Below are 16392 nucleotides of genomic sequence, written 5' to 3' on the forward strand. Positions count from 1 at the left end.
GTGGGACGGGTGTTCAGAGATGCTGGGGCCCCTGTGCTCCAGTCAGGAGTGTGGGCTCTGGGGTCGGCACTTGGCTAGTTGGATGGCCTTGGGCAAGTGACCTGGTTCCTTGGGCTTGGAATGCTTACCTGCGAGCAGGGAATGGCCTTGATGCAAGGACTAGGGTTATGGCACACGGTGGCCCAGGGCCCTGGGACAGTGCTGGGACCCCCAGGTGGGAAACGCTGCTGGCCAACGCCCTGTCAGAGGGCATGGAGGAGGCTTGCTCGCCTGACAGCAAATGCTGTGTCCCCTGGCGTCCACACACGGGCACAGGGCTGTCAGGACCCAGAAGACAACCCCGATCCCAACAGTACATGAGGTGGTAAAGGGGTCCACCTGGGGACACACACCCAGAGCTAGAACCTGGTGTCCTGGCTCTCTACGGGACCACCCACGTCTTCTCACCAACCCCAGGGCTGCCCACACACTATCCCAGGACCCAGGCTCACCGAGTACCAGGGAAAACCAGATTGTGTGAGACCCCCCACATCATTCACCAGGGGACGATCAGATGGTGCCAGAACCCCTCCCACAGACAGTGCCCACCAGAGCTTGAGAAATGTATGGCTCCAGCCCCTGCAGATGGACCATTCCGTGGTGCACAGAGGTTGGGGCTCAGGTGACACTAGCCACGAGAGGAAGGCTCACTGAGGTCCAAGAGGGCGATGTGAGTAGGAGTGATGTGGGTCAGGATCCAGGAGCCTGCCAGGCTTGGATCCCGGCTTGTGAGTCACAGCACACACCACAGAGGTCCAGCCCAGCTTCCCTGTCAGGAAGTTGGAAATAGTCAGGCGTCGTGTTCAGAACATGCAGCCCTAGTGCACTGGCCCTCCCCTATAGGGCGCTGTGCACTCCATCCAGGTGTTCGGAGCCACTGAGAGGCCCACTTGAGCTGGAGAAGGAGTCCAGTGGTTCTCCCTTAAACACTGATCCCTCCTCACCCCTCCTTTCTCAGAGGGCAGTCCTCCCTCATTCATTATTCACGAAGGTGCTCCCCAAACACCTCCAGGAGTGGGAGGCCCTGGCTGCAAGCACGCATGGACATGACACAGCCCCACACCGCTGAGGAGGTGTGGAATGATCCCCACTTTGCAAAACGTCACCACCCTCCCAACCCAGCAGCAGGGAAGACAGGGAAGGTAGGCCATCTGTCTGGGTGTCAGGCAGCTGCTGTGACAAATGGTCCCAGACGTACAGGCTTAAAGCAGACATAATCCCTTATGGTCTGGGGGCCAGAGTCTGAAATGGGTCTGCAGGGCTGGTTCCTCCTCGGGAGGCGCCCTGGTTCCTAGCTCAGGGCCCTCCTCCGTCCTCCCTCCTCAGACCTCTGCCTCCCTCTCCTGAGGTCCTTTGATTACAAGGGGCCCACGGAGTAGTTCCTCCAGCCCACAGTGTTAACTTAATCACATCTGCAAAGTTTCTTTCCAACAGACACACAGGTTCCAGGACCTGGACGGGGACATGTTCGGTGGGGGCCACTACTCAGCTCCCCGCACCATCAGAGGCACTCAGGGAGGGGCGGCAGCTGGCCCGGGGCCACACGGCAGCCAGGTCCTCAGCAGGAAACCTCAGCTCTGTCCACTGCCCCCAGAAGTCTGGAGTTCTGCTTGGAAACTGGGGAGATTGAGGAGGGCGACCTCCAGGATGGGGGACAGTGAGGCAGATGGAGAACACGGCAGGAAAAGTGCGAGCAAGGGTGTTTGGGCATCAGGAGCAAGGACTGTGCTTTGCACACAGTAGGTGCTCAATAAATAGTCGTTGAAAGACTGAATCAGCATTCTGGAATGGCTGAACCCTAGAAGGCTGGGAACAGAGGTGGCCCCGACCAGGCTGAGGCTGGATCATTTCCAGGCCCCCGTGGGAGCCTCTTCAGGAGTGGAAGCTGCAGTGACACCTGTCCTCGACCCATCTCTAGGTCTCCTGTGGCAGATGGGGACAGGTGCTCACTGACCCCTCTGCATCGCAAGCCCAAATGTCTGTCTCCTTACTTTGCAGCCTGAGGCCTCCCCAGCCGGTGGACCCTTGCTCGCCCCACACAGGGCAGGGTGGGACTATGCCCACCCATGATCCGTTCCCCACCTTGGAGGTTAAAAACCCCAGAATCCCACTCCCCGCAAGGGACAGTTCTAAGGAGCAGGCCCACAGCAGCTGCCCACCCATTCAAATGCCCCCACTTCACCCCTCACCCTCTCAACCCCTGCTTCCTGGGGTCACTTCCCCAGCTATCTGCCTGCATCCACGTCCTTGTCCCCAGGAGAACCTGAACTCAGACAGTCACCAGGCATGGGGTGGGGTCTGAAGTATCTGAAACTTAGGTGGGGGCCATGGGGATCGTCTCAGCCATTCCTCCTTCTTGAACTTCATGCACAACTGCAATGGCCAACTGGGACTTGGAGACACCGTTTTCCAGTAACGTGTGGGGCCACTGAGGTCAAAGGAGAAGCAGAGGGTCAGAGAGAGGCCTGGCTGGGATCCCTTGGCCCAGGATGATGGTAAACACTGGGGGAGGCTGAGTATGAAGAGAGGGCCCGAGGTCATCCTCCATTCAACCCCTCACTGGCCAGATGCTCAGGGAACCCCTGCTCTAGACAATCCGTGGGGGCTGTCTGGGAGAGCAGCTTGAGGTCTGCCCTGAGCTTTGGAGGGTGTGGACAGCTGTGACAAAGACCATTCCACCTGCTTCCTGGTGCCCTGGATGCCCAGCGCCCTCAAGCAATCATAAAGAGCAGGAGGTATTATCTCCACTCTACAGGTAGGGAAATTGAGGCAAAGAGCAATAAAGCGATCCAGTCACTGGGACTCAACTAGCAGGTGACGACTGGGACCAGAGCCCAGGTGAGCCTGACCTCAAAACCATAGACTGCATTTTCCAAGCCATCAAGGTGGTGTCCCTTGCTGCTTAGAAATCTTCAGGCAGGGAAGGCAAACAGCACAAGAAACCCCCAAACACGCCATTCTGCGACAGAACCTGTGTAGTATATGCCTGGCTCACCATCAGCCTAGAAACCCACCGAGGGCAATACGTGCCCAGGACCAGCCCCGGCACCCAGTAGGGCTTGCCGTTGGCTGCATCCAGCATAAAGTGAGCGCCACAGGATTCAAGGCACACCTTCCACCCTCCCCAGCCCTGCCCACGGACAGGGACCACTCAGATCTCCCGGCTCAGGCACCAGACAGACACTCACCGACGTGGCCTCCCTGGCAGGCTGCGGAGAAACCCCCTTATACCAGGGAGCTGCTGTGTAAAGGGCAAGTGCTTCCTGCCACGAAATTGTCAGAGAAGGTCTAGGTGGCAGAAAAGGATGATGGGGGACCATGTTTCCCTGAAATGTTGGGTTAGCCTCAAACCCAGATAATCTCTCTGGAAACAGTAGAGGAAGCGGGATGCACCTCTGAGGATGGCGGTAGCCCCTGTCTTTACACATGAGGACACTGAGGCCCAGAGAGGGAAGACAGCCTGTCCAAGGTCACATAGCAGCCCAGGCAGGTGGGGCTGGGATTCCCGGGAGCTCCGGCACCACCAGTGGGAGCTGCAGCAGAGGCATAGGACAGCCGTGATTGCTGCCTTGCAGTGGGAATGGACAGCTCTAGAAGGCCTCGAGGACCTGGTGGAAGGGAGAGCTGGGGCCAGAGGGTCAAGGTTACAGAGAGGCACACGGGCTTGACACAGTAAAAGTCTCTCTTACAGTCTGAGCTGTGTGGGAGCAGACCCCGGGCTGTGCTATGAACCCAGGTAGGAGCCCCTACAGAAGGCGAGGAAAGAGCATGCACTTTGGAGGCAGAGCTGGGTTTGAGTCTGGCTCTGCCTCCCTGGCTATGCACGGGCACGTGTCACACCTGGAAAATGCAAATATTGTTCATGGCCCAGGTGAGAAGATGGACCGTATAAACGCCCCCGTCAGCACAAAGCGTTACCATGATGTCCTAAATGGTCAAGGCTTATCCATTCCACTCAGCCACGCATCAGGAAAGGGCAGTAAATCACCCACGATGCAGGCACAGGGGGCAGGGTGGGGGCAGACGGAGCCCACCCAGTCGGGAAGATGAGTGTCTGGGCACACTGGGGTTCCAGTCCAGCTCTGCTGTTCACAAGTGGTGCGGCGTGATGCCAGGCGACCCACAGCCCATCTGGGCATCATAACTGGGGACACCCCAGCAGCCCCAAGAAGCGCTGTGAGGATCCAGAAGCATCAGGCCAGGCGTGGGGCCCAAGGGAGCGTCCCGTGAGCCGTGGCTGCCGTGACACTGAAGTAGGGTGCTGCCCGACACCCTAGAGGCCTCGTGGATGGAAACATCCTCAAGTAAACAAAGACACTCCGCTCAGGTTGCTCTGCCCTGAGTCCTAGCAGCCTTGGGGCCGGCTGCTCTCAGCCCATGCAGGCGGCACACATCTGGTTTGTCCTCCCCAGCAGCTCGCCATGTGAGCATGATCAAAAAGCGAGCTACTGTCTGAACACCACCCGTGCTCTCCTACTGAGACTATTTTAACTGCCTTTCCAAGCCTCTCCCATGTGTCAGGACCTGCACCCTTGGTCCCTGTGGAGACCCCAAGCGGAGGGAGCATCAGAAGCGCAGAGAGGTTCAGTGATCAATACTGCTAGCAAGTGGCAGAGCTGGAATGAGCCCAACAGACAGGAGTTCAGAGGAGGACTTACCAGGTCCCCTGTAGCAAGGGGTGCAAGGAAGCCCCCTTGTCGGGGCAGATCAGGGGCCAGAGTCCTGGCAGCTGCTGCTGTCCTCAACCGTTGCTGGCCCGGCCAAGGCCCGGTGCCAGGACAGACCCCGCCAGCTGGAGCCCTTCCCACCCTCTCCTTTCATTACCCAGATGAACCCATATTCTCTGGCCAGCTCCCATGCTCCAGATGACTTTCTGGAGGCTCAGCGCATCAGACAGGTGACTTCTCCAAACATGAAGGTCACACTCCCTTTTCTGGGACAGTAAGACTGGACTTGCTAAGAGTTCATCAAAATCAGAACTTAATTCTAGAAAATATGCCATCTACCCCCAGACAACCTTATTGACAGAAATAGTAATGAATCAAAGGGTCTTGGGCAGCAGGTTAGGGAGTCACCCTGAACCTCAGAGGACAACAGTGCAGAGCTCAGAGATGCCCATGCTGAGCTAGGGAGCACCAGCTTGTTCTTGGGCAACAACTGTCCTTTCTGGAGGCAATTTCAGAAGCATTTTTGGGTCAGGATGGTTTGTCTTCTGCTGTCCCTAATTCAGAATGAGTCACGCAGGGAAACCGGGCACCAGGGCCTTGGCCCATGGGAAACACCCTAATGCCTTCCACCTCCAAAAAGTGGGAAAACCTCTTTCTCCTCTTCCCCCCTAGAGAGGGAGACGGTTGCTGATGTCTGGACATGTGTCCTTCCTGATATTCCTCCTTTACCATGATCTCAGTTTGTAGACTTGAGATCACGTATGACGTAGGTTCTTCCCTCCGTTTGCTGAGTTAAACTGGTGTGCTCAAGCACGGCTCCCCACATTAAAGCCTCTCACACACCGTTCACTAGAATGCCCCCCGCCACCCCCAGACCGTGAGAAGCTCCAGCAGGATGTGCACCATGCGTGTTGTCGCCCACGGCCGCACCCAGACCTGGAGTGCGCGGGGCACATGGTGGGTGTGGGAAGCCCTTGCCCAGTGAGCAAGTAACTGCGTGGCTGCCTGGTACCCGCCGTGCCCTCCACATGTAGGTGGCTCAACTTTCTGCTGTACTGACGTGAGCATCTTCATGGTGACGTCTTTGTCCACACCTGGACGAGATGAAGGGATGTGCCTCTGTTCCAAATATCTAGCGCTGCGCCAACCAGGGTAGGGGCCTGGGGCTCAGGTTCTGGCTCTGCCACATTCTCTGCTTGACCTTGGACGGTTGCCTTTTCTTCTCCAGGCCTTGGTCCCCCTCTGTGCATGAATGGGTTTGGACGCAGCATCCTCTACGTCCTTACAGCTCTGTGATCCTAGCCCGGCAGCCATGAACACAGTGACGGAACCAGCCACCCAGGCTCTCCAGCTGGCCCTGCACCCGCTACGGGCTGATGATGCCCCCCTGCAAATACACATGCCCAAGTCCTAACCCCTAGTATCTCAGAATGAGTCTGTTTTGGGGGACAGGAACTTCACAGAGTAGTTAAGGTAAAATAAGGCCAGCCAGGTGGTTGCTAATCCTATATCACTGGTGTCCTTATGAGAAGAGGAAATTTGGACCAAGCACATACAGAAGGAAACCTCAGTGAGCACAGAGAGAAGAAAGCCATCTACAAATTAAGGAGGGAGGAGGGCTCAGAGGGAACCAACACCCCCCCCCCCGGCACACACACACATACACGCATGCACCTTCAACATGGACTTCCAGCCTCCAGAAGTGCGTGCATAAATATCTGTGGTTTAAGCCACCCTGTCTGTGGTGCTTTGACCAATACAACCCGCCAGGAACCTCTGACACCTGGGGGACTCCCACCTGCCAGGGTGTAGCCACCAAGGGATGGCATGCATCCAGACCCACAGAGAACATGGGGTCTGCTCAAGGACTGGCACCCACTGGTGGCAGAGCTGACCCTGGAGCCCCTCCCAGCTCAGGTCCCTTCCCTGGCCCCACTTTGCCCATTGCAACCCCAGAGGCTGCAACATTATGAGGCTACCACCAAAAGCCTCATGTACCGGGCCCCACATGAGTGGGCCAGGGCTGCATGCCAAGCTAAGGACATTCCCTCCCTACAAAGGGGAAACTGAGGCACAGGGAACCCATAGCTAGTGTGCTGGATTTGGATTTAGGTCTGACACTTTCCCCGGCCACCCAAAATCAACGAGCCGCAAACAAGTAGGCAGATTCACGGGGCCCTGAGGTCATACCCAAGCAGTCTCAAAGGTGCACCAGGTCATCTGACTAAAGCAAGACATGCCTGAAGCCTGGTGGCATAAAAGAAAAGGAAGCCTCCCACCCAGGGAGATTGTATAGGTCACCTCAGGCTTTGACCCAAAGACCCATCTGGGCAGCTGGACGCTGGACCAAGTGATGCCCACCCACACCTGCTGGCACCAAGCTCCAGAACAATGCCAGTCTCCTTGGCAGGAGGGCATCAGGGGACCTGCCTTCATTGGTGATAGAAGTCGCTGACCTGCCAGGTGTGCGCGATGGCCAGACACAAGAGCCAGGTGCGGGGCACAAGGGACCATGCTCTCCCCCATCGCGCTGTACAAGGGATGGCCGAGGGACACATCTGGGGCGCCAGCCCATCCCCAGGCGGATGGGGAGCAGGCTCATGGGCAGCTCCAAAGGGCTGAGTTAACTCAGGGAGACTGAGGGGAACGTGACCATCGGGCAGTGACCATCACGAGCTACGAGCTATGGAGGTCCTCCCTACTCTGTGGGGAGTCTCCCACGGGTATCTCGTTCTCTCCAGGTTAGGAGCAGCGCTACTTCTATACCTGGGGAAGCCAAGCTCGGGAAGGTGCCATCATTTGCCAAGATCACAATCTGCCACCAGGCAGACAGTATGGTTGAACCCCAATCCCCTTGCTCGTTGGGAATCATAACACCTCCCCTGTGGCCCCCAGTGCTCATACAGCCCTTCTTCCAGGATAACCACAAATGCCAGTGCTCCTTCCAGGGCTCCCCCTGATTACAGGAGGGACCAGAGGTATCAATTATGATCACAGAAGGCCTAAAATTACCCTATGTGCACCCTGCCATTACCCCCACCTGCCATTAGATAAATGTGTCTGGAGCTTCTGCCAAGCCTTGGGGTGCCCTGCTCCCCAGCCACCTCCAGATAACAGGTTGGCCATTTCAGAAACCCTCTTCTAGAGAATGCTGCCTCCCGCTGCCTGCCATTTGCTCTCAACCACTCTCCCAACGCCCACCGCCAGTGTGGTCCCTCCTTCCTGGGTTGGAGGGGGAGGGGACTATTCCCCCTGCTGGGAGATGGGTCCCTGGAAACAGCCCTCCCAAACCCAGAGCAGGGAGCAAGCACTCGCCAAATGCACACTCCCTCCCCCAGGCTGGTTTTCCCCCAGCTTGTCCCAGCTTTTTTTCTGCACCATGGCCAAAGGCCATACTGCAGTCTGTGGCCAGACAGGCTCAGAGGAGAGAGTGCAGGAGTCAGGGAGCACCAGGTTAGAATCCGCACCCCACTGCGTGAGCTGAGCAAGTGACTCAAGCCTGGTGAGCCTCGGTCGCACCCTGAAAAATGGAGTGACGGCCCCTCCCTGCCAGGGAATGTACGGACCAACCCCCCTGCCCGGTTCCAGGCCACGGAGACTCTCTGAACCGCGGCTCCTCGGGCGGCGCATCAGACTCCCCTGCCAAGGCTTCCCTGCCGTCGGTCTCAGTTTCCCCAAGCGCAGTAGGCTCGGTTGGCTTGTGACGATGTGGGATTTTCCAGGGCCGCACAGAGGCTGTCAGAGACGGTGCGTGCGGCGGGAGAGGCAGCAGTGGGGATGCGCAGGGGTGAGGCGCCGGAGAGATGCCTACTGGAGGGAGATGGGGCGGCTCGCACACACCTGCAGGCTCTGCGTCCCCAGTTCTGCAGCGGGCGAGCCCGGGGCGCCGGGGTCGGCCTGACGCCCACCCCCAGCTCCTGCGGCGCGAGAGCCGCGCAAGGGCGGCGCCCCCTGCCGCAAAGCCCCCAGGGCCATCACACCTCCGTAGCAGGGTCTGCGGCCCTGCGGCCCTGCGGCCCTGCGCCCCTGGCCCGTAGGGTCGCCTTCTCCAACCTGCAGCGACCTGGGACCCGTGAGAAGCAAAAAAGTGGCGCCTTCCAGACAGCCCGGCGCAGCCACCCTGGCCGGCGCGGTGGGAAAGGGGTCCCCAGCCCGCGCTGCAGACCTGCACGAGCCCGGGCGCAGGGGCAGGGGGCTGAGGGCCCGCCCCGAGGGTCTGCAAGACCCTGGGGCAAAAGTTGGGGAGAGCCCTGGTGATTCCCCCTGCGCTGCAGGTGCAGCCCTAGAATGCTGTGCCGCGATCCGGCTCGGGGACGCGCTGGTCCCTCCATCCGCACACTCACCTGCACTCATCTCAGCGGCAGCTGGAGGCGGGCGGTCCGGCGCTGCGGCAGCCCCACGCTCCCGCCCGCAGGTGCCGCGCCCGCGCGATCGCCCGCCCGCCCGCCGGTCCGCCGGTCCGTCGGCCCTGGGCTCGGTCGGCGCCCGCCCGCAGCGCCGCCGCAGCCCCCCGGCGCGCCGGCCCCGCCCCGCCGGCCCCGCCCCCGCCGGCCCCGCCCCTGCGCGCCGCCCCGCCCGCCTCGCCCCGCCCTCCCCGCCCCGCGGGCGGGACGCACCCTGGGAAGTGTAGGCCCGGCGCCCCCGCCGCTCCGCCTTTGCGGCCCAGCCGCCGCGTGGACAGACTACAAGTCCCGGCCGGCAGCGCGCCCCGCGCACGCGCAGGCCGGCGGCGCCGCTGCGGCCTCCCGCAGCCGCCGGTGGGTCCCGGGGGCTGTGTTCGCTGCCTGGCTGGCGCCCAGGCCGGCGGCGGCTCTCGGGAGCCGCGAGTGGCGCGGAGGGAGGCCCCGGGACGAGAGCTTGGTGCAGCTCTTCTTGAGTCGTGGAACTGCAGGGGCCCCGGACACCTGGGCCAGCCCCCACCTTCCCTAGTTTGCAGACAGGGAAACTGAGGCGCGGCGGGGCGCGGGCTGGGATCGTGGCGCAGCTGTGCTCCTGGCTCGGGTCTAGGGCCGCGCCTCCGGCTCCCGCGGTGCCGCGCCCCACCCCGTGGAAGGCTCGGGCCACAGCCCCTGCGGTCGCCTCCCGCCGCCTGTGACGTCAGGCGCCCCGCGCAGGGCGGGGTCCGGTACGGGACAGGGCAGGGCTGCGGGGCCTCGGGAAATGAAGGGGAGTCGGCGGAGCCCGCTGGTGCCTGGTAGTGGCAAACGGGGCCTTCGGGGTGCAGGCTGGGCTGGGGAGCGTTCGGGAGGCCGAGTCTCGGGGACCTGGCATTGCGAGCCGAGGTGGCCCCAGGACATTTGGCTTGGGCCAAGGCTGTTGGGAGATGCTGGCAGCAAGAGAAGGAGGGCTGGCCGCAGGAAACGTGGACTCTGCCTGGATACTGATGCAGGGGCGGATGCTCCAACCCGGCCCTCAGCAGCATCCGGCTACCCCAGCAGGGCCTCGGGGAACGCCGGAGTCCGGCAGAACCAGCCCCAGCCCCAGCCCCACACGCCCGTCCTGGCTGGGTCCCTGCCCACTGGGGCCTTGATCCCAGAACACAAGCGCACCCTGATGGGGAGCACAGGAAAGGGTCAAGTGTCTTCCTCCTGACCCAGCGTCCCGTCTGTGTGACCTTGAGCAAGACCCTGCCCGTATGTGGGCATCAGGACGGCGCTGAGTGAAGGAGCCATTGGCGGAGAGCATTCCACTGGGTTCTCGGTCTTGGCTAGGGCAGCTGCAGGCCAGCAGGGGTGGAGGTCCTGGGGGAGAGGGCGCCTGGCTTCACCTGCTAGTGCAGGGGGCCTAACTCCGCCTCAGCGTTCTTTGTTGAAGTAGATAGTTCCCACCTCTTAGGGTAGTTGTGAGGATTGCACCTGCTGACGTGTGCCATGCGCTGCTAAGTGAAGACCAATGAATGTCTTTGATGTTATCCTACCTTTATTACGATCCTCGGTGCCTTGCACGCCGCCTGGTCCGGAGTGAGCACTCCACACATACCTGTTGAAGGAAGGGAGAGTAGGATGGAGAAAGGAGAGCGGTGGGAGCACCTCTGCCACCACTCACCCTCCTCAGGAAGCTCTCTGCCAAGCCCCCACTCCCACCCCCGTCCTGCTTCCTCCCTGGCAGCAGCATCAGCCCCATCTCCACCCAACCCCTATGTCTCCAAAGGCTCCTAAGAGCCTTCTGGAATCATGATTTCCTCCACAGAGCCTGGTCACGATGGCAGGGAGGCCACCATTGCACCAACTGGCCATGGGAAAACCAAGGTGTGAACGGGCACTTGATGCCATGTCCCATGAGTCAGAGGATGGATGTGGGTGGCTGGGTTCCTGGCTGGTCCCAGAGCTCAGCCTGCTGGATGGCTACCCCTGGCCTCCCCATGGAGGTGGCCTCGCTTCTCTGAGCAGCCACTGTCAAACAGCAGCAGCGACAGGGGAGTCACAGCAGTTATCAGCCTGGAAGGACCTCAGGGTCATGGGATCCTGGCACTCTTCTCTCACAAGGACTGGACCTAAGACTCAAGGAAGTCCTGCCCAGAGTCACCAGCAAGTTAGCAGTCAGGGAGGGGCTTGACCTGGGTCCCATAGTTGTGCCACCAACCCTCTGCCCTTGTTCAGTGGGTCCCTGAGCAAGGGGAGCTCCACTGGGGCAGGTCTGCTTGCATGTCCTCTCCTGCACAGCACCCACTGACACTGGTTCACCCAGACTTTGATTCTCATCCCTGGGGGTGTGAACCAGGTGTGACCTTCCGCAATTTGCTTGCCCTCTCTGTGCTTCATATTTTTATCCTTCAAAGCACAATCTCAACCCCAGTAGGACTTGTTAAAGGATAATGGAGTAATATAAGAGCCTGGCAAGAAGTCAGGGCTCCATAAAAAATAGTCATTATCATTATTGTTATTAAGACAGACCTGGGAGAGGTGCATGCCATCACTTCCCCCAAAGACCATTTTCTTTTCTCATGCATATTTCTTCTATCCATCCATCCACCAGCCAGCCAGCCAGCCATCATCCATCCATCCACCCACTCATCCACCCATCCACCATCCATCCATCCATCAACCATCTGTCCATCCACCCACCAGCCATCCATCCATTCATTATCCTTCGATCCACCTACCCATCCAACCATCCATCCATCATCCATATGTCCACCCATCCATCCATCCACTCACCCATTCATCCATCATCCATCCACCCACCCATCCATCCATCCACTCATCCATCCATCATCCATCTATCCATCTGTTGTCATCCATCCATCCATCCATCCATCTCGTCCATCCACATTTATTGAATACCTTTAATGTACTGGGTACTGTTCTAGTGAAGAAAACAAGAATTTTTTTTTTCTCAAATCATGTGATTCATTGTAGAAAATGCTGCCACCTATGGCCCTGAGGCAGAGGGTGTTAGAGGGCCCTCATGGGGGCTCCTTGACACAAGGAGGTCCCAGACAAACAGTCCAACCAAACCTTTTGATATTTATTAAAAGTATGTACATTCAGAGAGACGACTAGGCCTGAGTGGGTGCAGATGCAGAAGGAGCCATAAGGCGGTGGAGCTTGCCCTCCTCCTCTCTCTCTCCTCTTGTCAGGCTCACACCTCCTGCAGAAAGAGAGACACCCTCATGGCCCGCCCCACTGGCATCCAACATAGGGTCTCACCTGCTCCTTGGGGGTCCTCCCACCTCAACATTTCACTTCGGGGGGTCCCTTCAACCCCCTCTCAGGAGGACACCCCAGGCAGTGGCTCCACTGGTCCCTCCACCCAGCTCCATGCCCACTCTTGCTGCATATGCCTTTGGCCCATCTGTCCACCTAAGAACTCACAGGGTCCATTTGGTTTACTCCTCCCACAACACTTGAAAGCAGAACTGTGGTCTTCTACCCTATAGGCTTGGAAAGGGGACAGAGCCTGGCCAGGCCTCGCTTGGGGGAAGTGCGGAAAGGGTTGAGCTTTCCCAGGCTCCTGTGGACTAGGTCGGAGCACCAGTCTCTGGTCCCTCTTGGGGCCTCGGGCACTTGGCATGCTGCCTCTGGTGCTGCCACGGCCACCTTGGGGTCAGAAGGCTCTTGGGTGTGGACGCTGCTTTGTGGTGGTGCTTGAAGGAGGATGGCAGTGTAATTGGGCCAAGATGTCAGAGCACCTGGGCCCCAACAGACATGCCTGGTGCCAATAGGCAGGTGCCAGGTTGCACAGGAGGCCACTAGCAGGGGACATTAAGAGCCCCCGGGGAAAGGCTCTTTTCTTTTCATGATAAATGCTCCTGTGACAAACACAGGCACCTATCACTATTCCACAGGATTACAAATTGCTTCAAAATTAGGGTCATTTGTCCTGAAAATGTATATTGCCCTTCTCTGGAGCATGAAGGTCTTGGGAAATACAGAATGCTGAATGGTGGGATGGGCCTGGGCATAGCTGGATGGCAGTGCCGACCTCAGCAGTCTGGGTCAGGTAGAGATTTTGGTTGGGTTTCTTGAGGCCAGCCCAGGAGTGGCAGGGAGGGAGAGGGGCCAGCGACCCATGGGCCAGGGGCTACTTATTAGCAAAAGAGCCTGGATGGAGGGGTTTTGTCTCACCCCCAGTGCAGCCAGCCTCATGCTCAGGGAATGGGAGTGGAGGCCCAGTGGAAACTGCCCCTGAGTAGAATGCCCACAGCTCAGCCAGGTGAGGCAAGCAGTTAGGACCTGGAAACCTCAGTGCTAGTGAACCCATCATCATCCCCATTTTGTAGATAGGGAAACTAAGGCCTTAGCTTACCCAATTGCCAACCATTCCCAAATGGAATAGCTGGGATGCACTCCCAGGCCCTTTCAATAAATAGGAGCCTATGGGCTTTGGGACAGTGCTCTCTGGGTCTGGCATCACTGCCAAGAGGCATTGGGGAGGCCAAGTGACCAGGCTGAGCACCCTGGGGTACGAATGAGGTGCATGGCCCAGAGGGACCTACTCCATCAGATCCAAGCCATATCAGGCCTGCTGCCCCCTGGGCTGCTAGGAATGCTCCCACCCTTACCTGGATAGTGCAGGCTCACCCTCTGGACTTCAATGGAAAGTCCCCCCTTGGAGAAGCCCCCCTGACTAAGCCAGGGGCCACCTCTGCTCCCTGTGGCCTTGCCTGTCACTGCCACATCATTCCCCAGTCTTGCCATCTGGGTTCTCTCTGGCTCCTGCACCAGATGTCAGGCCTACCTAGGCAAGACTAGGTCATCCCAGGGTCTCCAGAGCATTCCGGGGTCTCCAGAGTAATCCAGGGTGTCCTGAGAATCTTAAGGTCTGCAGAACATCCTGGAGTCTCCAGCATAGAGAACAGACACTGACCTATGGAATCAACATGCTCCCCACTGTGGTCCCTTTTGCCACCTCTCACTCAGCCTACCAAAAGGAAAAGAGGTCATACTCCCTGAGCCCCCTCCCAACATCCCCGCCCTTGCCCTGGGTCTGCTCAGGCTTCCCACAAGTTGCTTCTGCAGAGCCCAGCCCGGAGTGACTGGGCTCACCCGTGGCCTGGTCTCGAAAGGTGTTGCCCTGAAAACCCAACAGTGCAGGAACCCCCAGTAGAAGTCACACAGCCCTTGGAAGCAGACAACATCCAGTGGCCCGGGATGACCGTGGGGCCCCTCCAGGCTCACTCTCGCCAAAGCTGCAGGGCTCTCCTTCCTTCCCCCACCTCCAAATACAGCCCGAGAATGGGTTTCCTTCACAGCCAAGTGGAGAAACAAATGAAATATGATTTCATTGTGGGCTCTTTCCAGCTACTCAATAATTTAAAAGCATGCCATATGAAACCCAGAGTAAAAATAACATGTGACTCACATCTTGGAGCCTTGCTTTCCCAAATGCACATCCATATACCTGGGCTGGCCAGCCAAGCCCCGCCATCACACACCTGCCGCTCACCTGCATTCTGCGGGCAGGTGGGGAGGGCCAGGGTGCTGACGCGGGTCACAGGTGCACGGTTCGTCTGCAGAGCCAGTCACTCCACACTTTCGACTGCCCGGTGAACTCTGAGTGCTTGGGTCGACCGGACAGCACTCTGCCATCACAGAGAAGTCACGAGAGCTGGCTGGTCATGGTGATGGAGTGAAGTAGAAGACATGGTCCTAATTCTGGAAATGATTCCGTGCAAGAGCTGCCAATCCACAAACCTTTCCTCTAATTAAATCGTCTGTCTGGGCAGCAGAAGCAGACGAGGAGAGTCAGGAGTGAGAGGAACGGAGCGAGCTCAGAGGCAGGGTGACGCACTGGCTGAGCACCTACAGTATGCCAGCTCCTGTGCTGGAGGCCAGAGATAGGAAGAGCTGGGCTGGGCCTCCGGGGAGTAACTGGAGTGTGCCAGTGGAATGCACCCCGTCCTGTGGCTGGGGTAACAAAGCACCGCAATGCAGCCCTTTAAAACAATAGGAATTTGTCCTCCCACTATCCTGGAGGCCAGATATCTGAGGTGCTGGCATAGCCATGCTCCCCACAGAAAAACTCCCAAGTCCTCGGGAGGGTCTTTCCTTGCACTTTTCCCAGCTCCTGGGAGCTCCCAGCGGTCCTTGGTGCTCCTGGGCTTGTGGCTGCCTCCCTGTAAGCTCGCCTCCCTGTGTGTCCCTCCTCCTCCTGGAAGGACACCGATCCTTGGATTTAGGGCCCACCATACTCCAGCATGGCCTCATCTTAACTAGTTACATCCATGAAGACCCTATTTCCAAAGAAGCTCACCTCACAGATCCTGAAGGCTGGGACTTGAGCATCTCTCTGAGGGGCCCAATCCAGTCCAGTTCATGCCCCATGAGGGCCTAGGAGGAGAGCCTCAGATCTAAGGCCTCCCAGAGGGAGAGGAGTAAATGGACTCAGAGGAACAAGGTCACCCCGGGAACCAGGTCCCAGCAGGCCGGGAGGCCACAGCTGTTCCCAGCTTGCTGATGACAAGATGGGCACCTGGATGTGCAAGGGATGCGGGGACAGCCTTCCCAGACGGGGAGACCCACTCTTGTTCTGGGCAGTGGAAAGCTCCTGCCTGAAGCCTCATGCAGCACCTCCTGGCCTCTGGTCTCACAGCACCACTGACTCCCAGGCCCATCAAAGCAGGACACTCATCACCTCTTAATTCTGGGCACGCTGGGCTTCGAAGGTGTCTAGGCATCGCCTCACCTTCCACAGGATTAGCAAGCACTTTGCTCCGGCACCTGTTTTCAGCCCTGACACTGAGCACCACACAGTGTTACACACGAGGGGCCTTGGGTCGCCAAGGATGCACAGAAGTCAGCCAGCGAGGAAAGGCCTGGCTGAGGCCAGACGCTGGTCCCTCCAATGGCCAGCACAGGACACTCGCCACTAGAATTCTTTTCAGGCTCTGACCCAGCCGCTGGGAGCAGACACAGGACTGCTGGCTCAGTGACAACACCACGGGCTGAAAGATACATGTTCTGGTATCTTTATTACAAGCAAAAGCAAAACAGTGCCCCCCAGACTAACCTTGCCTGTCACCGCATCATCTTCTTAGCCGTGTTTCTTGGAAGAAGTGTCTACACTTGCTGTCTGCAATGCCTCACTTCCCTTTCACTCAAAAACCACCTCTCACACCTACTCAGCCATTCTCAGCCACACACTGAGGACCCCCCTGGGGTTCTGTCCAGTGGATAAGTCTCTTCTGATAGCTGATGTGCTATCTATGCAAGTCCCACACAAACCACCTTTCTGGAAAGCTCCA

General features: G+C 58.6%; 1 protein-coding gene across 1 annotated transcript in view; it reads right to left on the reverse strand.

The window, feature by feature from the left end:
- ABLIM2 (actin binding LIM protein family member 2) overlaps positions 1-9221 on the reverse strand; it is a 141677-nt gene extending 132456 nt beyond the window's left edge. The window contains exon 1 of the mRNA XM_041752280.1: positions 9050-9221. Coding sequence (XP_041608214.1) covers positions 9050-9059 — 10 coding nt within the window. The 5' untranslated portion in view covers positions 9060-9221. The remainder of the gene's footprint in view (positions 1-9049) is intronic.
- Between the last annotated feature and the right edge of the window lie 7171 nt (positions 9222-16392).

The sequence above is a fragment of the Vulpes lagopus genome, chromosome 4 (genome assembly GCF_018345385.1).
Source record: "Vulpes lagopus strain Blue_001 chromosome 4, ASM1834538v1, whole genome shotgun sequence".
Classification (NCBI taxonomy): Eukaryota; Metazoa; Chordata; class Mammalia; order Carnivora; family Canidae; genus Vulpes; species Vulpes lagopus.